Source organism: Paralichthys olivaceus, chromosome 12, assembly GCF_024713975.1.
Source record: "Paralichthys olivaceus isolate ysfri-2021 chromosome 12, ASM2471397v2, whole genome shotgun sequence".
Taxonomy (NCBI): Eukaryota; Metazoa; Chordata; class Actinopteri; order Pleuronectiformes; family Paralichthyidae; genus Paralichthys; species Paralichthys olivaceus.
In genome coordinates, this window is record NC_091104.1 from 24838021 (window position 1) to 24860674 (window position 22654).

General features: G+C 41.1%; 1 protein-coding gene across 17 annotated transcripts in view; it reads left to right on the plus strand.

Annotated features, from left to right (window-relative positions):
* The window catches only part of nrxn3a (neurexin 3a), a 173048-nt gene that overhangs the window by 128292 nt on the left and 22102 nt on the right, over positions 1 to 22654 (plus strand). For 13 of the 17 annotated variants that reach the window (XR_011244839.1, XM_069536473.1, XM_069536475.1 and 10 more), the window contains one exon: positions 21629 to 21810. Coding sequence is in view for 16 of the 17 variants with exons in the window: in XM_069536473.1 (XP_069392574.1) it covers positions 21629 to 21810 (182 nt within the window). In the remaining variant the exon portion in view is untranslated. Of the gene's footprint in view, positions 1 to 11069; positions 12152 to 21628; positions 21811 to 22654 lie in introns of those variants that run through there. The other 4 variants (XM_020085067.2, XM_020085070.2, XM_020085071.2 and 1 more) reach the window with 2 other exon arrangements.

The window sequence follows — 22654 nt, forward strand, 5'->3', positions numbered from 1 at the left end:
TACAGAAAAAAACCCTGTGATTTATAAAACACCCACCTGAACGCAATGTTCACGCTATAAATCACAGTCCACCTAGAAACGTTCGTACTGGCTGCCTCATATCCCGCCCTCTACACGCCCACATTCAACTATAAATGGTCAGTGCAAAGCACCTCATGAATATTAAATGATCCTGCTGACAAATGACTTTCTCCGGTGAGTCAATGAGAAGAGGAAGCAAAACTTTCTGACACTGACATTGACGAGCAACCTTCTGGGAGAGCAGTGATGTCACTAATAAAGAAAATACACTGATCCACCGCTGCTGCTGTTAATACATAGAGTGAGAGTGAGGACGACAGAGAGATAATGGAGCTTGAAATAAAAAAAGGTTCAATGGCTTCACACTGTGAGGGAACTTGTTGAATCACCTGTCCATATTTTTAATAATCCAAACAATTAAATGTTGTCCCCAATCTATAAAATTGAACAGAATTATTTTATTTGCTTGTGTTTCTACCGGTTCAGTTCTGTCAGTCGATCTAATACTGGACTCAGTTCAGCACAAAGATCACAGATCTATAGAAGCTATATCAGCTGATCAGTCAACACTGAACCCTCGTTTCCTCCTCATCCTTCCGTTCGCGTGCACCCATCATGCAGCATCACGCTAATGTCACCACAGTATTTATACATTTAGAGCCATAGGACCGATTACCTCACACATCAGTGGATCCTAACCTCCACCCTCGGATATTATCTGGAAGTAGAAGTTTGAAAGTGAATTGTTTTTCTATGTTTTTGAGAGTGATCTCTTGTGCGCTCTGTGCTCCTGATGGCACGGTCACGTTCACTGCAGTGATTTTACACACATTCTGCCTTGATGAATCATGATGATACAGTGTTAGAAGAAAGATATTATTAAATTAAGCACTTAAGCCATGAAAGGTCACCTAACCACTAAATGTAAGTAAGCATTGTAATACTTAGACGATCTATAGGGGGGATTTCTTTACCAGAGGACACTGTCTGTGGTTTAGTCACTGCCCACTAAGTGTGAACAAAAGTTGTACTTTAATGCTGATGTTGTGGGACGTATAGAGCAGGAACGATTCTTATGTTTGAGGTAGAAAACCGAGATGCACTGCAGACAGAAATGCTCCCTTAAAAGGAACTTGACCTTCCATAGAAGCACCAAAAGTTTTTGAGTTAGTTGCGGTCTCAAAAAATAACCACCTAACTGCAATGAATGATATGAGAAATACATTGAATCTCGTGTGCGACTCTGGTCAGTGTGGCTGACCTTGTCCTCTGTTAATAATGCATGCAACATGATCCACCTGAGGTGGACACCTCTTGGAGCTGGAGCTTTCATCCATCATAAGTCTGTCGCAGAGCTTATGATGAGGAGGTTGACAAAAGATGAAGTGGTGCAATAAGAGAGTAAACGACCTCCCAGGTCAGCCCAGCACCCGCTGAAATATGGATGTGAACGCAGCACAGGAAATACAGCAGGGTGAACTCAGCTTTGTGTTGGGCACAGTCACGTGGGACCTGAATGGAATCGTTTATTATTTTTTGTGTTGGTCTTTCTGAACAGAAAGTGAATGGGAGGATCAATCATGGATATGCAGTGGGAAAGAGGTATCGCCGATCGAGATTTACAGCCCAGTTGATTGATATGACTGAATTCAATTAAATTCAATTAAAAATACTGAGGCAGGCGGGAAGCAAGCACTGTGTGCACTGGGAAAAAGAACCATAAAGTTTGTGCAGTACCTGACCTAGTCAGTGAGGACAGTCTGTGTAGTGATGATGATGACGCAGGTAAACCACCACCCTGCAGACAGTGGTTGAAGTAGCTTAGTAGAAACAGTTGCGTCTGCAGATGTCCCATTTAGCACGTCCAGACTAACTGTGGATGCAGTGTTTACATCAGTGCACATATATTAGTTGCAGGAATTCTCTTAATGTTGGTGAAAAGACTTGGTCAGCATCTCTGTTTATTTGGATTTACACTAGAGCCCTCTCTGTCAATGCAGTAGTGTGTAGTACATTTGTTTGTCTATAAGAGATGCACCCTTATCCAAATCTGCTACCTGCAAAAGCAAAGATAATCTAATGGAAACAAATTTATTCGCACCAAAATTGTTTGTTGTTATTCATGTCTGCTGTATGTCATCCATTATGTCCCTTCTAATCAGTTTAGATAATTTCAAATGGACACAGGATAAAATGTCCATTGTCTTTTGATAGGACTCTTATTTTACTGACTAGTAGTTTCATTCAGTACACATTAAAAAGTAAACGCTGAGAACAGACTTCAGAGAATCTCCCACATCGAGGGCGGATGGATTTCTTTCAAACCCATGCAAATGAAAAGAACATACAGTTTAACTGCTGTGTGCAGACTAAAGGATAAATCCTTTTTAATTAAAAAAAAATACATTATATTGTTTAGTCCATATCCATCTCTTTGAGGTGTGACATGATGTTTGTATCCACGTTTTTTTAAATAAAACTTTGACTTAATATCCCGTACAACAAACAAACAGCAACAGGTTCAAGACACAACAAGCTATCTGATTTGTAGAGATAGTACTCGACCCACTCAAATAAAAAAAAAATGCAAATCAAAATCTTTCAATTTCTGAAACATTGTTTTCAGTTTCTGTTTGTTAAATGTACCCCAGTTAAATGGAGGCTGCCAGGAGGGTTCAGGTAGTTCATCAAACTTTAGCTAATAAAAAAAAAATAGAGAGAGTGAGAAGTTGAGGGAGCATGTGGGAATATGTATTGCAGGTAATTAAATGCTCATATTAAATCGGTTTGATCCTCTCGGGCCACAACAACCATTGGCAATAAATATTAGAGCAGAAAAAACTTTTGCCTAACTTTCTGCCCGTTTTGGTGTGTAACCCTGAGATGTCTCTATATCACTCGTACCAATCCATTTGTTTGAAAGTACTACTGTAAGTATTTTCTTTCAATATTCATGTTTCCTAGATATGAATAGGGTATTGATGTCATTAGCTTAGCATTTTTACCACCATCAGCCATCAGCCAGTGGCTGCATCCAAGATTCTACCAATATTTTAGCATGTTCTAAACACTGGTGTGAAACAAATAGAACATGAATTTCAAACTATTTATGAATGGTGCAAAAACATAAAGGGTTACTCTCTGGGGGGGGGGGGGGGGGTCCGGATTTTCTCCGCTGGGCATTGATTGGGGTGGGCTGGTCACAAGTGAGTGGTCTGGCAGGCGATAACAGCAATCAGCAGGATGACAGGGAGTCTATTTTCCCTTTCACTGGTCTTTATAATTGTCTCTGTGCTAGATCATTCCAATCGATCCAGCGGTCTCCACATCCTTACCCTGACCATCGGCACCGCACTGTAAACATACCCTACCAAATTTAAGTGAAAAAACAATTCCGATATGGGCTTTGACGAGCAAAACAGCTAAATCGAATGCCAAGGTTTTAAGCAATGTTCACGTTTGCTTTTTTACTTTCAATTTCTGAAAAGGAGTCAGGATGTCCAACAAATCAATCAACAGATCAAATGGCTTTAAATAAAATTGGGGCTGTTGTTTCTAGATAACAAAACTTGTCTTCCTCATCAGTATACTTGGCTTTTGTTTCTGTCATGTCATTTTACACATACATTCATGGTCCCCAGAAGACGACTCTGACTTTGATGATCCCCTGCCACCACGAGGTTAATGATTTTTTTACATTGAGTGTTTCGCTTACACAACATATTTGCGTTCACCAACTGATAAATCGTATTACTTTAATAATAACTTTAATTACTTTAATAACCTATTGACTTTCCCTGTAGTAGCTGTTTCCACTTGTCTATAAAAATATATCATTGACTATGTTTACGTGGACACTAATACACCAAATATTGACCTTATGCAGAATAAGACATTATTTTGATTGTGGTGTTTACATAAACTGCAAATAGAATATTCCTTTCATATTCCCGGTTATATGTTACAGAGCAAATCCTGATTATTCCAGTTTAAAAAACCCAGTAGTTTAATGTACGATACTATCATATGCCATTTTGGATGTTTTCTTTCTAATTTTGCAAAAGTTATAACTCCTTTCTATTTTACCATCTTGTTGACACTCAGGGCTGTATTGTAAAACAGTTATTAACTGTCAAATGCTGATGTTGAAAAATGTTGTGATAACTGGAAAAGGACGTTATAATACAATTAATATGTATATATTTCTACATAATGTGCCTAAGGTCAGAATCGCCACATCTTAAAGATTCAGTGTTTAAGATTTAGGTTAAAAGAATCTATTGGAAGAAATCTAAAGTAATAAAATCCTAGTGATGTTTTCTCCAGTGTGTTTCATATAATAAAAATTTAATTTAATTAAAAAAAAAATATATATATATATACAGCATTAGATAATCCAATCACTCCCTAGAATAAATCACATCTGCGGAATGATATCTCACTTACAGAATTTGCAGTGCAAGCACATGTCATAGGGAGGGTCTCCTCATGGTAGTAGTTTGATAACAGGCTGGAGATGAAGCTCTGTGTCATTATATTGTTCTTGGTGTGTTTTCCATCCTCTCCCTGGATGGTGCAGAAGGGTGAGGTCAGAGAAGGAGGGGCTGATGTGCTCTGGTTTTCCTCTTTGAAGTGTAAGAGAACGAACGTCTGCATGTTAATACACTTTTGATAACTGCAGGATTGTGTGTTTGTTGACCTTCATTTGCCTTTTCCTACCTCACCGTTCTTCCACAAGAGGTGAAGAAGGAGGAGCGCAAGAAATAAAGAGAAAGAGAGGGGAGGACAGGGGAAGCTGGAATTCTTCAGTGGGTGGAAAAAAAACAAAAAAACATCCATGCATCACACTGGACAGGTCATTTGTGCTCTGCTGCATTTGAGCGTTCCTGAGATTAGGAAGTATAATAATTTCTGAAGGGCATGCTTTATGTTAATGTGACAGGCTTCGCTGTATATTTCTGCTGAGGCACCGTCTTTGTGGCACTTAATTTTACTTTAATGGAACTGTTGTGTTGGTATCAACAGCCACCTGAGAGATTTAGACCCGTCCTGAATTAACTTGTTTTTTATAGCAAGAGGACGTCCTCTGATTATTTCTTACGAGCGGAGACAAAACCAAGGACACTCCATGTGAGCCTACTTTCATTCACAAAGACAAAGAGTGTAGTTTCAACATGTGGAAGAGTTTTGACAGCAAAACTGGGATTTTGCCCTTTTTTGTCCTTTTAGATTAAAAGATAGATTCTTAGTCAGTTTTTTTTTATCTTTTCACTCTTCTGCTGCTCTAGAATTGGGAATTAACGTGTCTTTATAAATGCTTTCTTCTCAGCATCGTCACTTTGTCACTGCAATGGAAACAGAAAAGTGAATCATTCTACCTGCCCAGGGGCTGCATATGGGAATAAACTGGTAGCTAAATCTGGTACATGGTGCAAGCAGAATATTTTTTGTTGTACGAGGTCCCTGACAAAAATGACTGCTATTAGAAGCCAGCTCTATATACCAGGTTTGTTCTCCAAGGCAGCAGAGCTAAGTGTGTTTTTTTCCCGAATAACAGAACAAGTGTAGTTGTTAAAATATAATTTTTTTAATTTTACTGAACTGATTTATCACAGTTTGCACTTGTTCCCCTGAAAGCCTGAACTTTCTTTTAAGCCCAGAAGTCCAGCCAACCACTTGATCTCCTCAGAAATGAAAACCGACTGAGATGGGGATTTATTAAACATTACACATTGGGTCATGAGGCAAAATGAAAATGTATTATGGATCATAAGAGGCCATTTTGCCTTAAATTGACACGAGTGGCAAGGAATTTAAGTGTGAATCAAACCAACAAGTCTTTCCTCATGCCTCTCTGTGTACAGTGTGCTGTGTTATCCAGAGTAGCCGCCCCCTCGTCTGGCTGTGCAATGTTTACTTATATTTAGTGGGAAATTCATCAATTAGTCATTAAGTTGATTGACAGAACATTTTTCGATAATTATTTGTATCTAAAAAGCTGAATAGTTTGAGGATTTGCTGCTGTTTTTGTTTCTGTAAAGTGGATGTTAGTTACTTCCACCCTCCACCCTGTGGATCGGTCTCAACCATATAAAACCTGCTCTATTACCACTTCCTTATTTTTCCCCTGTCACTCACTTAAACTTTGAAAAGTTGCGAGCAAGTGAGCATTGAGGGAATTCTTAATACGGAGCACAAAGCGGACAACTTCACTGACTCTTCTGTGGTCTTTTGAGCAACACAGTCTTAATGCAGTTTGTCTTCTGCTCTGAGGTTTTATCTCGAATCACTCCGGTCTATTCCCCGGGCTCACAGCGAGGCAGAGGCAGAGGCAGGCCTCCACGGTTCAGTGGCCCGATCGATTTTCCGCAGCACTTGCCTGGATAACCCTGTGCTTCTCTGCAGCCTCTGATTGCCAAAGAAACTGTGGTGATGAATTGAGAGATTCTCAGCACAGCACATGTGGGTACTGTGAAGGCACCGAGACCAGAGAAATACAACACGCGCTGCCTTTGAAGAAGATGTTAGTGATTGAATTTTATTCATCTTGATGAAATGGGATCTGCGCCGTGGGATAGGAGTATGGTGGTTTCTCTTGTATGACTGACCCAGTCTGGACTGTGGGACAAAGAGTCCACTTGACATCATGGTGTCTCAGTCTGTTTTAATCTCGGACACATTTAATGCAAAACCCAGTTTAACAAACTGTTCACATTACTTATTTTAATGCTTATACTTAAACGCTGATTACGCTTAGATGTGATTTAACATTTACTTTCCATTCAACTAATATCTTAATTACAGTTGATTCAGCTTCTTGAGGTCTGCTTAAAACTTCACTGACCAGTAACGGCACTCTTATTCCATTATACTGAAGATATAGATTTATATTTATATATATAAGATTGGACCAGTGATATTTCAGATTTTCCATTTCTGAAATTCCTTTGTCATTATGGGGTAAAAATATATATACAAATAAATATATATTATTTTAAGTATAAAGTTGCAACATAAAATATGAAATTGGTTTGAATAGTTCCATGCTGCATGGAAGAACTAGTTGTAATATTTATTTTTTTGACAAAAGCTTCCTGTAACATCTGAATCAGGGTTTTGTTTTGAACCGCTCCACTGTTCTTTAGTGCCTCTCACCATACAGTTTGATGTTTATTGCATCAGCAGTGAAAGAGGTTATTGGTGTTTTGGGGACCGGTCAATTGCAATCTACAGTTTTATGGTCTGTGTCCTAGGGTTTATATCCACTCCACATCCATGCAACAGAAGTTCTCCTCTTTGGGTAGAAGCTCTTTCTGTCTTCCTCATGTTCATGTTTACTACGTTCTGTGGCACATTCACTCCCCTTCGTTTTTGTTTGTTCATGCTAGCTTTATTCAAATTCCCTGCCTGCATCCGTGCCATGTGTAGGACCATACATGCTTCACATAATTGATGGAAAATAGGGCTGTACAGACTGTTCTTTGCATTCCAACGAAAACAAACCATAGAACTCCAAACACTCATCTATCATCAGATGATGTATATCAACATATCATGCAACCCTACCAACAGTTAACTGGATCAAAGAGTTCCAAACTAAATGTTGTAGACACAGTCTGCAGATCGGGATCATCTGTGTTGGTCTGTGACACCTACATGAGCAATAATGAGGAGAAGCCCCCGACAAATATAATAAATGGCAGGAGTCAGCTTGTTGTTGAGAGGAAGAGGTCGACCTAAAAGCTTCCTCAGAAGAAGATTTCTCCATTATTTGTGGCTGAATGAGTTGATAGGCATGATGATATATGTCTGTGTGTTTTAAATCACACAATGGAAGACCTGTATCTGGGAGGTTCTGTTTTGGAGGAGAATGATTTTTTTCAAGGGCAAAGTAGTAAATCCAGTGACTGAACAACAATTTGAAGAGTGCTAATAGGATTACTCTAGCAGTGGCATAATATCCCAAGAAAGTTGCGGCCTGTCTTCATAGTGTTTAAGTCTCTTTTTTTTCCTGGGTTCGGAGCATCGTGGCAAATTGGTGTTACAGATGTCGGCCTTTGTTGTGTGGTCCTCGTCACAATGAGAGCAGAAAGGATGATGACTGTTCACATGCTTCTGTCACTTTACCCTTATGACCTGAAGAAGAGTGGTAAAGGCATCACAGGCGGTAGCCAATAAAGTAATAATTCAGAATTCTCCCCCGCCACAGGAGTGATAATGGATTTTGATGTGGGGTCACATCACTGACAGGATTAAACCTCCATGTGAAGGTCAAAGATGAAGGTCAAAGTTATTCACTGCGTAAACATTGTGAAAATGGGCCACTGCTGCAGTAGACTGCCATCAACGTGTACTGTGAGCTGATGGAATAGCGACAACACTTAAAGTTACATATCATAATGAATACTAAATAAAGACCAGTGAGAATTTAAATGAGAAATCATGGTCTTAATTCCAGATGGGACATGGACCAAACTAAACAGTGGAAGTGAATGCTATATATATATTTATTCCAAATATGTTTTTATTTTAGATAGTTCTAACTGCACCAACTCTGGCTCCAGATGATGTCACTAGAGCAAAATGGCATATGCATATTTTGGCTTCTCATACAGAGTCTATGGTTAATGCACATGAGCGAATTGGATGATCTGATTCTAAATTTCACATTTAAAGAGGAGAGTCATATAGAGAAACAAATAAAAGAGAGTTAATTTGTATAAAATCAAATATATCATAAACTGAATCATAGTCTTTGGCACTTGGACCCCAGCAGGAAGTGCAGCACCATTGAAGCTTCCTATTGATTAGGTGCTGAGTACATGATGAATGGAGCACGGAGTTGGGTTGTCTGATGAAGCAGGAGGAGAGAACATGTTCAACTTTAAAAAGCTTACAGGTGACTGGTTCACGGCGAGCGTGTCAGGTTGTAAATTAGAATTAGCCGGTGAAGCAAGAACTGCGCAAGTGACTTAGAGGGCATGTGCAAGATGAGCCCTCCTGACTGAACTTTCACTTAGCTGCGTAAAATGATATATATTTTCATTGTAAACAGTTATTTCATTTAATCTTCATAGTACAGAGCAGAGCCCCCTGTGTGAAAATCCAAGTGTTTTAATAAAAAACGAGTTTCTGGGCTTAATGGAACTGGAATCAGCCATTTTAATAAATGACAACTTGTCTCACTCTGCTGGGTTGTTTTCATGATACTTAACTTCAAAAGTTATTGGCTTTCCACTCTTTTTAAAATGAGCTATTTTCCTCATGTTAGGGAAATGCATACATTATTCTGATCATCAGAATGAACGCCTGAAAAAGAAATCTGCCCACAACTGTGATACTTCACCTGGCAATTCTGAATGTGAGGAAAAAATAGATAATTAGCCTAATCACATATCCACTCTGTAATCAGTCATTTTATATATTTTTTTAAAAAATAGTATGTAATCAAAAGCACAAAATCAAAGAACGCAGACTTTGAATAACACATGTACTTCAATGGTTGAATATTTCTGAACTCAATGGACCATTAATGCTTCTCCGCCTGATTTTGTGGCAACTGCTCTCCTGCTGGTAAGACTTACTGTGCAAGCTTTACTCGAAATAGCAACAGGAACGCTGGCCTGATTTAATTTTCAGCCATTGTTCTATTACTGGCATGAGTATCAGCAGCCATCAGGCTTCTTAGCTTTGGTAATTTACTATTTTGGGAGGCTCTGAGACATTAGTTGGTGTCCACAGACACAACATGATTTGACTGCTGTGATGGCAGGTAGAGCTCAGCAACAGCAGCAGATACAAAGAGCATTCCAGTCCCATTATTCTGCTGTCATTTCCGTGCAGCTCTTTTTGTCCCTGGATGTCACTCTTAGCTGATTTGTCTTACTTTCATCAGATCATTTCCATGTTTACCTCTCTCATCTCTACGTGCTCGTCAATTTCAAATTGAAATTGAAATTTAGTGGCATAAACATCATTTGGCCCAGCATTCCCAAAGTAGGTTGTTTACATTCAGTTGCCATTTGGCTTGTCCTTTCCTGGTATTATATTTGATTAATTTAATATCTGAAGGACTTCCTTTCTCTTTCTACGTGGTTGCAGTAGGTGTTGTCTATAACTTTAAAGCTGCTTTAAGATGTGCACTTAACTCCGGATAATCTCTTGAAATTATCCACAGGGGTTGTATGTGAGAAAGCAAATGTCTGAGTCATTCTCTGGAGGTTCTTCTGCCAGCCCCCGTATAGTGGGCCCATAATTGTGACAGTACATCAGGTGATCCTCTGGAGGATTCACCATGCAAAGCTAAAAAGGATGAAAAAGAGGTGTTAGACACATAAAAGATACAGAGGAAGATGTCAACTTAGAATGACAACGAGATTCGAGAGCTTTTGGTGATGCAGACCAACTCCCTTGTCAATGCACTGTGAAACAAACACGTGATCGATGCGGTGGAATTTACACGTCACATCCTGCCCCTGCGTGCTGTGCTACCCTCGCCTGAACACTTTGGAGTTTTGTCTGTTGCCGTGAAAACGTATGAATGGAAGATTTCCTGCTGCGTTGCTTATGTGCGAAAGGCAAATTTAGAGAAAGTCCGGAGCCAATTATTTCTCTGCAGTACATGTCTGTAAACAGCTTAAGCTGTTGTTGTGTGTCCACTGATTTCAGACGTCTGAAACTCTTGTTGTTCAGAATGTATTTAGTTCACACGTCTCTCGGCTTCTGGTCACTTACAGTGTTCAGATACAGTCTGCATCTGTGATTTATATTCTTCCTCTCAATGATAAACTGCATTTTGCATTGTTGTGACTTCACTCATTCATCTCTGTATCCTGCTCTCTTTCTTTACTGTCCCTGTCAACATTTGCATCAGACTGCTCACTTCTCAATTTCTATTTGCTTTAACATTCCCCTGTCCCCACCACCAGTGCTGTCCCTCTCCCTCTCCCTCTCCCTCTCCCTCTCCCTCTCCCTCTCTCTCTCTCTCTCTCTCTCTCCCTCTCTCTCTTTCTCTCTTGCACCCTCACTCTTGCTGCAGCTCTTCTGGCTTCCAGATCGTCTGTCGTTTCACTGTTGAAGTGCGTGTGGTGAGATCACAGAAGCGTATACATCAAAAGAAGTCTCGGACACCAAAGGCGAAGCAAAGAAAATGCTTTTTCTTTTCTTGCTCCTGATATACCGTGATTTTTTTAATGGATGCCTGTAAAATCTTCCGAAAGTGAAATTGAAAGACAAACAAGTGGAGCGTTCAGAAGTGGACGGAGAGGTGGATTACTCTGTTTCACGACTTCTCTTGAAGCAAAGTCACTTTGAAACTTGCGCAGGGATCAGACAGTGAGGATTTCTTCCCCTCTCTGTGGCTCTGAATGTGTTTTGCGAGATTGCCCGGAGACATCTGATGAGAGAATCGGAGAAGTGATGATAGGCTGAGATTTAGTGAGTGTAGTGTGTGAGTAGAGTGGAGCGTATGAGGGACAGCAGGTGAGCTAACAAATGGCTATAAAGGCTGAGCCATACGTCCTATGCAAGAGGTGCCCATTTATCCTCTCGCTATAATTCTAGTCATCTTCAGGCCATCAGGAAAAAATGTATGTTAGACAAATTTGAGATTTTGTCTTGTGGTAATTTTTTTTCCTTTGTCTTTGGTTGTCTAATCTCAGTTTATTGCCTCTCTGAGTGGCGTGAGAGTGACATGTCTGGTAGCACCAGGTGCTGACTGGCTACTGGTCTTTATTATTATGGGGTTATCTCAATCATGAGGCTGTTGGTCTGTAGAACACTCTGTTGTGCTCCGTGTCTGATTGAATTGCTCTGCCCTCTGCCATGCACCCCATGGGTGCTCTACATTTACGGGGTCCCATGAAAGGGACCCCTGGCTGCCAAGCCCCTGGTTCCATTACCCTCTATCAGAAAACCTGGGTGGTATGGCTGATTCTGGGATGTATTGCCATGTCTGCTAAGCAGGGCGTGTCCCTGTCATGGAGGTCAGAGAACTCTGTGACCACCAGATCACGGGTGGCAGCGGCTTCGTATGCTCGGGCTGAGCCACATCACCAGCATGTGATGAGGCACCGCTCCTCGCCACCTATCTCCATGTACAGGCCTTCAGCGTCTCTAAAGAGTGGTCATGGTGAGTTTCAGGTAGATTTTTCAAGCTTTCTGCTGCAATTATTAATAAACTAACAGTACCAGAGAGAGAAGGGGAATACATGCATTAATATTGAGAGTATATTAAAAAAACTGAAGAATTATCTCTGTTTTGCCAGCTCACTTTTATTTTTTCCTGTTTAATCTGTGCAACAATGTGTTTAATTGTGCAGTTTTCTTTGTGTCCCTGTCCCTGACAGTAAATTAGTTGTGTGCTATCAGTAAGTGAAGGGGTGTATGTATTCAATGAGCGTGAATGGTGAGGTGGATGAGGGGGCAGAAGGTCTCAGCAGTAGCACATTAACTCAAGCGGCGTCTCACAAGCTATGAATCCAAATGTGCAAGATAGCTTCATTTCTTGATCGAGGGAGAAAGTGGAGATGTGCCAGACTGTATTTGCGGTCACATTGATCCAGGGTGGACAATAAAGGAAATTAAGACACACAAATGTATAGTCTCAAGAGGCAAACTAATGTGGTCTAAGCACCCCTTAAGTTAACAGCTATGTGAAGCTTGAAAATTGGGCAGCTTGAGCATCCCATATCTCTTTCTGTGTTTCAAGTCCAAAACATGGATGACAATGTCACTGGAAATTACAACTTCTTAAAAATCAGCTTTAGATGGTTTTGGAGATAGAACTACATACATGCTTCCTGGGCTGCTGCAGGATCCATGCTTTGATTGAATAGTTGAAGCCACGTTTGCCTTGACTTCACAAACATTGATTGCATTGATGACATCAATAGAGTTTAGAGGTAGTAGTTCTGTCTGCCACTGGGCACCTCCACAAAAGAAGTGGGTCTGCCACTGTTCAACCAAAACAGATAGAGGACAGTGTGATTGTGTTCCACTGAAGCTATTTGTAGCTCTCCCCAGGTTTCAGAAATGGTGGATGAACTGTAACTATAGAAAGTCTACCTGACAAAAGAAGAAGAGTCCATTGAGGCAAAGAAGGCAAAGATGGAGGGTGACAGGATCTGAACCTCGGACAGGCATTCACCTGCTACTCGTCACAGATGACTCATTCATTGAACCTGGCTCTACTATCAAACCTTCTGGATAAACGTTGCATGTGCAAATGATCTTATATTTTGGGTAGCAGTATCCCACGTTCCCCCTTCATCTGCCTCCGAAGCTGAACCACCACTTAGACGTGAGCAGTGAAATCTAGTCAGTTTCGTCTGCACACATCTGAATAGACTCCGTCATGAAGGGTGTTTATGACAGGGATCAGACCTGCGATAGGCCAACACCATCCTGTTGTCTACATCCTACACTTCAAGTAAATGATGTTGATAGTAAAGATAATTAGTGATGGTGATACAATTGGCCCAACTAAACCATCAGTTTCATATGACTACGGACTTGTTACATCAACACAGCAGGGTGCTGCTCCCTACATTCAGTTAAACATGTGGAGTTCCAAATGGAGGCAACCAATGTCCTTTATACAGTGTTACAACACTTAAAATTATTGACAGATCTGATAGATGATTGTTGAGAGGTCGCTCGGGAATCACTGCAGCTAATGTGAAGTAGTAGATTTGGATTTTGTTTGGGGGTTGTGGTGATTTTAAGCTTGTTTTGCTTGTCGTCAAAGTCCAACTCTTTCTGTACTTTTTGAAACTGTTTTTAACGACCTAAAGAGCCTTTTTATCTTGTTGCTGGGAGGATTTTTCACGCTGTGCTGCCCATACTCATTCTCATTTAGGCAAACATCACAGAATGAGGTTTTTAACCAGTATCTGGTCGTCCCACATTCACTTGGACACAGTTTGGATTGGATTGATAATGTCTCTGGTTGCTTTTGTAGTGCTGAGTGTTTTATCTGCTTTGTGTCTGCCTGTTTATTGTTCTGTGATCATAATGGGACACTTTTTGATTATTGTAATAATTGTAGCCATAATTGTTTTCCGGACAACAGCTGGTAGACTGGTCAGGTATGTGTGAATGCTGTACTTTTAGTAGTCCAGTTTGTGTGTGCATGTGTCATCGGGAAATGTGTCTTTGGCTTTCCGCATATACAACATCAGTACTTCAGTGGTATTAAATCTTTCAGATTAAAGTTGTACCTATGAATATCTTATTTTACATGAGACATTAAAAAACATGCCGACACATTAAAAATTTAAATATCTTGACCCTATTTTATCTACGTTTTTCATTTCAAGTTCAGAATATTAATGTTCAAACAGCAACTTGGAACATATGGACTTCTTCATTCACCATCGTCATATTTTCATTTTTCCCATATTTCTTGCCTTTTTGTTTTATTTATAATGTAAATGGTCTGAATTTTATATAGAGCTTTTTTTAGTCTCGATGACATCTCAAAGTACTTTATAGTACAGTGTTGCCATTCACACATACATTCATATAGCGCTTTGCAGCACACCATTATACACTGCCAGCACAGCCGTCAGGGATAATTGGGGGAGACAGGGATTAAACCACCATCCTTCTGATTAGTGAAGACCCGCTCTAAGTCTGAGCCACAGCCACCCTATGTTGGGATACATATTTTATATTTTATCATAGCTATTCAACAGTCAGCTTATATTTATTTTTCACTTTATTATACAGGTGAATGTTAACTGTGAGTTAATGTGGCCTGCCAAGAGTCTCTCACACCCATCTCAGCAATCCTGAGTGTGTGTGTGTGTGTGTGTGTGTGTGTGTGTGTGTGTGTGTGTGTGTGTGTGTGTGTGTGTGTGTGCGTATATGTGTGTGTGTGTGTTTCTGAGACTGTATTCAAACAGCATGCTGTTTTACCACAGTTGTATAGTTATAATCATTACACTGGCCATTTTGTCTTTCCAGCAATATAATAGTTTTGATTCTCCCTCAGACTTTAGCTCGGTAACATTCGTTACCACAGCCTTAATGGACAAAACACAGCTGCACATTGGTTCTACCACTTAGTTCCGTTTTAAAATACTGTGCTTTGAAGTAGAGAGAAGCTCTGTGATCGTGGCTTGACATTGTTATATGCTGTTGCATCAGCAGTCTATAGAAGATATACAGGACGGCTGGCAGGAGAGAGGAGAGGGACAGATGGCTGCTCTCCTTCCTGCAGACTTTGAAGTTTGCATTGAAACCTCCACCAATTTACCAAGAAATGAAAACCACAAGCTGTTAAAATGTCCAGGCTGTATATGCACAAAGTTGAGCTTGTTTGTCTTTACTGACAACCTGTTGCTGTGTGTATTTGACTGCACTGTCTGTCCTTTGTTAGCTACTGTGATCCCTCCAGATAATATTTGTGGATACCATCCCCTCTGTCACAGTGCTGCAGTTAAAATCTTTACACAAACTATCTCGGAGCATTATTTGTGTACACAAACCAAATTTTTTTTTGCAAAGTTGGTTATTTTTGTAGATTGTATCAGTTTATGTGGACATCGAGCTTCTGCTACCCATCCTTTCAAACTGTTTTAATGGCCCTTCAGTGAACCCTTTACAGGTAGGCTACTGGAGGGCCAACATCTCCACAATGATTCTGAAACAATAAACAACCTAGTAAAATAAATGGCGATGGAAGTCATTTTTTTGTGGGAAACTCGCAATAGCCTAAACATGAAACACATCTTTTCTAAAGAGTAAAAACAAATATTTTGTACTGGCAACAGAAAAAAGGAAACACCACCAAAAGCAAATACTCTGGGAGCCACACTAAGGAGAAACAGAAATGGATTTTAATGTCAAATAGGAAACATTACAGTCCACACAGAGAGTTCACAAGTGCCAACATCATGATAACAGAGGACCAAGGCAGCCTTCTTGTGGTGCACCTGAGTTCAGAATAATAGTGAAGGAGTGGGTTTCTCCCGACCATGTTTGGGGTCTGCCAGCTGGATTGATGAAACTGATCACAGAGCTACAATAGTTTAACAAAAGGAAGAAACATATGTCATCCCTCCTCTCCGTGTAGCTGAGTGTGCAGTGCAACCCGTACCACTGACCTTGCCACCGTGTTTCTGATGAGCATCACATCCGCAGCATTTACAGCGTGACGTCAGACCCTGACTGCAGTACGACAACACAATCACGACACACAGTTCTGCATCCTACTCCACTTCCTAAGGGACAGAGGCATCAGCTGAGGTCCACGATTATCTTTCTGCTTTTGCATGCGGTTAGCCACATGGAGAACAGTTGGGGGGGGTGGGCGAGTTTTGGAGCATGCAACCAAAATTTCACCCACGCAGTATTAGCATATTGTAGAGATGTGTAAACAGTTTTCCAGCAGTCACAAGGGGGAGGCTATGTTTTCATAAAGGCCCTAATTTGTACAGGCTAAAGCGGCTTGGTGTAAAGAGGAAAATGAGTTTCAGGCTCTGGCAACAAAGTGCCATTGTGCCTGGTGTCATCCGCCAGGGCCTGCTCATTAGCATTAGCTTGTCTAAGTGTGTGTGTGTGTGTGTGTGTGTGTGTGTGTGCGCGTGATAGTGCTTTTGTGGGTGCGAACTTGTGTGTGTGTTTGTGGACAAGCACTGGTTGCGTGGGCTTCGGGTGAAACCATGGGAGGTACAGTATAACAACGCACACTCATATGTACTCTAATACACATACCTTCACATCCACACACACACAAACACACACACACACACAGACACACACACTCACTGCCTCCCAGCATAACAGCAGTCATATGGGGCGGCATATGGCAAGATAGAAAACATGTTGTGGCCAAAATACAGAGTGATACACTCACTCAGCTCTGGAAATGAAGCAGTATATTTCACTTAAATAAATGGTTATGAATACACTTATATAATACAACATGTCCACATTTTGGCCTCAGTTTTCCTACAGGCCAGAGCAGAGCGACAAACATTATGTGGGGATGATTGGCACAAATGTGTTGATGCTGATAGCCAACACAGTGCAGAGAGGCATGTGAGGAAAACAGATTATACAACAACAGTAACGTCATTAGTTCTGTTGATAGACTTGTATAAGCAAATTTTACATGCATTAAAGCAGAAAGCCTTTACTCACAGATTCCAGGTTTAACTGTTAGATAATTTGTGGGTGTTTTATGGAGACCTGAACTCTCTTTGTCGGGACATCTTTTACTATTACTCTTACGTCCAGGTTTTCTCCTCAGAGAAAAATAAAAATTATTTTCTTGAATATCTCTCCACTTTGGTGAAGGGAGACTGACATCCAAATGAAAACCTAAATAGGTTGTGTCTTACAGACCAAATTTAATGCATTACTACACAATATGACATCATATTCAGGCTTCGTAGTGATGTCACAATGTTTTGATCGCTACTGTACGATCATGATTTATTTTAACTTATGTATTCTTGAGGTTATGTCAAGTCTTAAATGATACTGGGTGAGCTGAACAGAAGCATTTTTGAACTATGAGGTCATTTTCACTTACTATATGACATCAGATGATGGAGAATCATTCTCTAATCAATAAAGGTATCTTGTTTCTCTATTATTTGTGGCGATATCTTAGAAAACGTGTTTTGTTGCACTTTGCATTTGACTGACCAGCTCTAGAAGTTAATTATCTGTAGTCACAAGAAAAACTCGAACAATGTATCAAACACACACACACACTTCTTTAATCATGTTTGTTTAATGTCTCATGTAAATATTTAATTCAATACAGGGGGTTATTAACGTGAATATCAGACCACAAATAGTGTAGCATCATTTACATAATAATACATTTAAGTGGAAATTATTATATTTTATTATTATGCATTTTCTGCATGAGATTTTCTATATGAGTTTAAATAACCCATGGAGACAGGTGAAACAGAATGGATATGTTTGCAGTTATCAATTTCCCTTCCTGTGAAGTTCAGCGGCAGAGCTGATCATTTCTTTTACCAATAATTGCCAATAACTCGGTAACTATCCTGACACTATATTGAAATTAAAAGCTGTAAAAAAAATTCTAGAAACATTTTCTGGGCCTTTTGCTGCCGATCCAGGTAGATAGTCTGAAAAAGGCAGAAGCATTGTTGTGGTGCAGTGCTGGGTCCTGTTACCACAGTGTCCTGTTGTTCCCACATGGGGAGTCATGTTGATACTGCTCCAGACTGAAAGGTGTGTGGGTGGCAGCAGCACTGTCTCTATGAAGGAAGCTTCTGTAAAACTGAACTGCAACTGCAAAAACACTTCATAAATGTGACCAGATCACATTTTCCATCAACATTAGTGAGTTAATGTTGTGAAATCACATATTTTGGCAGGTTGGAACTGCTTTCATAATGACTATCAACAAAATGTTCACAGATTGTTGTTGTTTCAGCCAAACCAACATGCGACCTCGCTGTGATATTTACCTGCCATATCTACAGGGTCTATGGAACTTTTTAATACTGATATTTAGGCACCTACTAAACTGGGTTAATTCAGAAATGTATCATCAATGCACTTCTGTCTGACATGAGTCTGGATATGATGAGACAATCAGGTGTTTTATTTGTCCACTCCCCACCCCAGCCGCCTCCTGGTGGCTCAGTCGTACTAAATAAATATAGAAACATTCCAAAGTGACACTTCTTCTGAAGATTATCCAGCCACTGTTTCAATTTAGCTGTGCAGACACATATTTTCCAGGAGAAATGGGATGTGTAAGTATTTAATGTTTGAGTATAAGGCTGACAATTAAATCTGACAACAGTGACCCTCTCCTTTTTAAGATTAAAGATTACATTTCCTTTATTAATCCCACAAGGGGGAAATTCTTTTACACTCATTTTTACATTTTTATACATGCAGTTTTTAACCCAATACCCCTCACACACATACAGAGGGCTCACAGACATGCACATTGGAGAGAGATTGGAGAGTCGAGTGATGGGCAGCCCCAGGAGAAGTGCCTTGCTCAAGGGCAATAACATGTATTTTTCACTACTTTATTATTTTACTTTATACTTTATTGTCATGTGTTTTACAAGCATTCAACAGTTTGTGTGCCTCTTTAAAGATGTAGGTCTGCAACTACCAATTGTTGTCATTACTGATCACTTTGCCAATCCATCTATCCATAAAACAATAAAGTATGGAACAATACTTATTATTTCCCAGAACCTCAGTTAGTGTCTTTGAATTCTACCCAAAGATCAAAGCAGAGACATTTTCTAACTCTGCTGTGGTGACGTTTTTAATACTTCTTCCTGACTTTTTTGGCCTTAACTTTTATCTTTAATTGATTATCCAAGATGGCACCGCGTACGGACGCAACAGTTCTTCGCTCCCTGATTTGGTGCTTTTTTATCCTAACCGTGTGTGAGTTCATGTTTAAAAGTGGTTGTGTGTATGGTCACAAGTTATCCAAAGCCCTAACCGAACTTCGGGCTTCTGGAATTACATGTCTCACAGGGGTTACGCGCGAGTTTCGGCACAACATCCCGGAGGACGTACGCAGTACACCGGGGTCTCCGTGGTTTGGTTTCGGGCCTGGGAGGAGGCGCCGCCGGCGGAGCTGTCGCAAGCAAATGCGAGGATGCAGAGCGGGGCCTGCTAGCGAGGCTAGCACGACAACCACACAAACCACCGATTCCGACCATCTTCCTGACCGACGCCGGATCCGAAATGGAGCTTCTGCTAGCGGGAGATAACACGATTCGGGACCGCTGTGTGATCAACAACACGGAGTCCCGGCTGCACCCGCTCATCCCCGACGCCGCGCCTCAGGGCGCACCCTGCGCCGCTATGACAGGAACGCGGACTCCGAAGCAAGCAAGCACGCAAGACTCCCCCCCCTCCCTCCCCCACCTTGGCATGTCTGCCCACCTCTCCCTGCTCCTCATTCCTGCCTACACCTCCCTCAGGAGGGAAAACCGAGACAGAGTGTCAAAACCTGGCCTGAGGGGGCGCTTATCCAGCTGCAGGACTGTTTCCAGAGTGGACTGTACTCGAACATCTGGAGCATCAGGAGCGCACTGAGACTGTCTCGTCATACATCAAGCATTGTACTGACACTGTCACCATTGACAAGCGCATCCGGGTCTATCCCGATCAGAAACCTTGGATGAGCTCAGAGGTGAAGACCCTCCTGGGGGCCCCGGAGCTCTGCCTTCAAGTCAGGTGACAGAACTCAGTGCAGCCCAGCAAGATCTGACCTCAGGAGAGGTATTGAGGCAGCCAAGGAGGAGTACAGGAGGAAAGTGGAAGACAAGGACTCACGGCGGGTGTGGCGAGGGATCCAGCATCTGACACACTACAAGAGCAACTCGCCAGTAGCTGTCAACGCAGATGCCTCGCTAGCAGAAGAACTCAACCACTTCTTCGCTTGCTTCGAGTCACCCAGACCTGCCACTCCAACAGTGTCCCACCGCCCCCTGCAGCCCTCTCCCCTTCACCCTCCAGGTCCATCAGGTGATGACATCATTGTGGTCGGTCTGATCGCCGGGGGGGGGGGACATACAGCAGCTGGTGGCGTGGTGCTCGGTGAACCATCTGGAGCTGAACACCAGTAAGACCAAAGAGGCAGAGCGGGATCCATGCTCCACTGACCATCCACAGAGCGAGCGTGGAGAGAGTGGCTTCATTCAGGACCTCACCTGGTCAGCCAACACAACGGCGCTGGTGGAAAAGGCCCAGCAGAGACTCCACTTCCTGCGGGTGCTGCGCAGGAACCATCTACAGGAGAAACTGCTGGTGTTTTTTTACCGGTCCACCATAGAGCGGGTGTTGATGTACCCACGGCCTCAGGAGAGCGCAGAGAATCTCCAGGGGCACGTTCCACCATGGCCATGGACTGTCTAACCTGATGCCGTCTGGGAAGCGGCTCAGGTCATTAAAATGTGGAACAAATAGACTGAGGGACAGCTTCTATCCATGGGCTGTCAGAACACTGATCTCAATAAAATAACTTGTATACAATCCAACCACAACTACCTCCTCTTGCACCTCTCTTTGCACTATTTTATATAGTTTTTAACATCCTGTAAACATTTTTATTTTTATTGTTATATTTTATTTCTTTTTTTACTAAATTCACCTTTCAGTTGTAGCTGCTGTAATTTCACCATGCTTCATTGTGTGATGACATTAAAGGCATTCTATTCTATTTACTTTAGATGACTCATCCATTACTAATCTGTTGAAATGTATGTGTGGGAGTATGTGATTGGAAAACAGTGGTTATTTTTTATTACATCTATGTATTGTTTTACAACCTCACATCTTTTTTTACTTGGTCCTCCATTGATGTGATTTGGAGAGAGGCTGCTCTATTGTTGCACTTCAACAACCAATCATTAGATGATGTGCTTGGACGCTTTTATACTAACTTGTAAGTCTAGTTATTATTATCATTGATACAATATCATTCTAACATCTTATTTAACCTGTAGCAGCACAAAACCAGTCAGTGCATCGTCACTGTGACTTGACTTGCTAGTTGTGTAGTGTACTTCTGTGCACTCAGTTGAGATTTCTTTGTTTTAAAATTCACAAGCCCTCCTCCTTTTCTGTTCAGCTGGGACAACGTACATCTTCGGCAAAGGAGGAGGCCTCATTACATTCAAGTGGCCGGCCAATGAGAGACCGAGCACCAGGGCAGACAGGCTGACTGTCGGTTTCAGCAGCTCCCTGAAAGACGGCATCCTGGTTCGGATTGACAGCGCTCCTGGTCTGGGGGATTATCTCATGCTGCACATAGTAAGTTCTCACACACACATTCTGCTTGTATCATTTGTTTCTGGTACTGTCTCACATTTCCTTTGTTTTATTTTCCAACGTCTGTCCTGTAAGTGTGTTTGCTGAGGGGTCGGGTAACTCCATGCCCTGTGAGGCATTCACTGTGTTAAACTGAGATGATGGAGTATCACTCTCAGCCATTCTGGACAGCAGCAGAGAAAAGTGGTGAAGATGTTAAGGATGAGGAAGTTCATCAATCCATTATCTATACTGCTTATCCTGTGAGGTAACAGGGCGGCTGGAACAAATCCCAGCTGAAACTGGGTGAGAGGCGGAAGGATAGGAATGTGCCACTGTAATTTAAGAACTCAAATATCTGAACATATGTTTGTTTCCACTTTGTGTCCCAGAATGCTTCAATTACATGTTGGATATTTTTCAGTTTTTCATACCTTTAGATGAGAAACTAAAGGGGAAACAGTAAGACAAATGATCACAACTAAACTTGTTGATTACACAAATTAAGACAAATATTTATTGAATATAAAAAAATAATAATTGTATGTTTGAATGTGCTAATTATTTATTATCTAATAAAAAATTCATTAGGCTACTAAACATCCATTTTCAAATTAGAAAGTTGAACTTCTTATTTTTTGTTGCTGACATATTAGAGCCAGAGGTTTTAAGTCTGCTGCTATCTTAAGTTGGTCTGACTTTACATTTCTATAACTATGTGTTCCATAGATTGAAAATATACATCAGCACCGCATATTGTATGTTGAGGGAACTTCACCTTTATATAATATTTTGTTATTCAACTTAACTGCCCATTAGTAAAACACATCACATGAAAGCAAGTCTA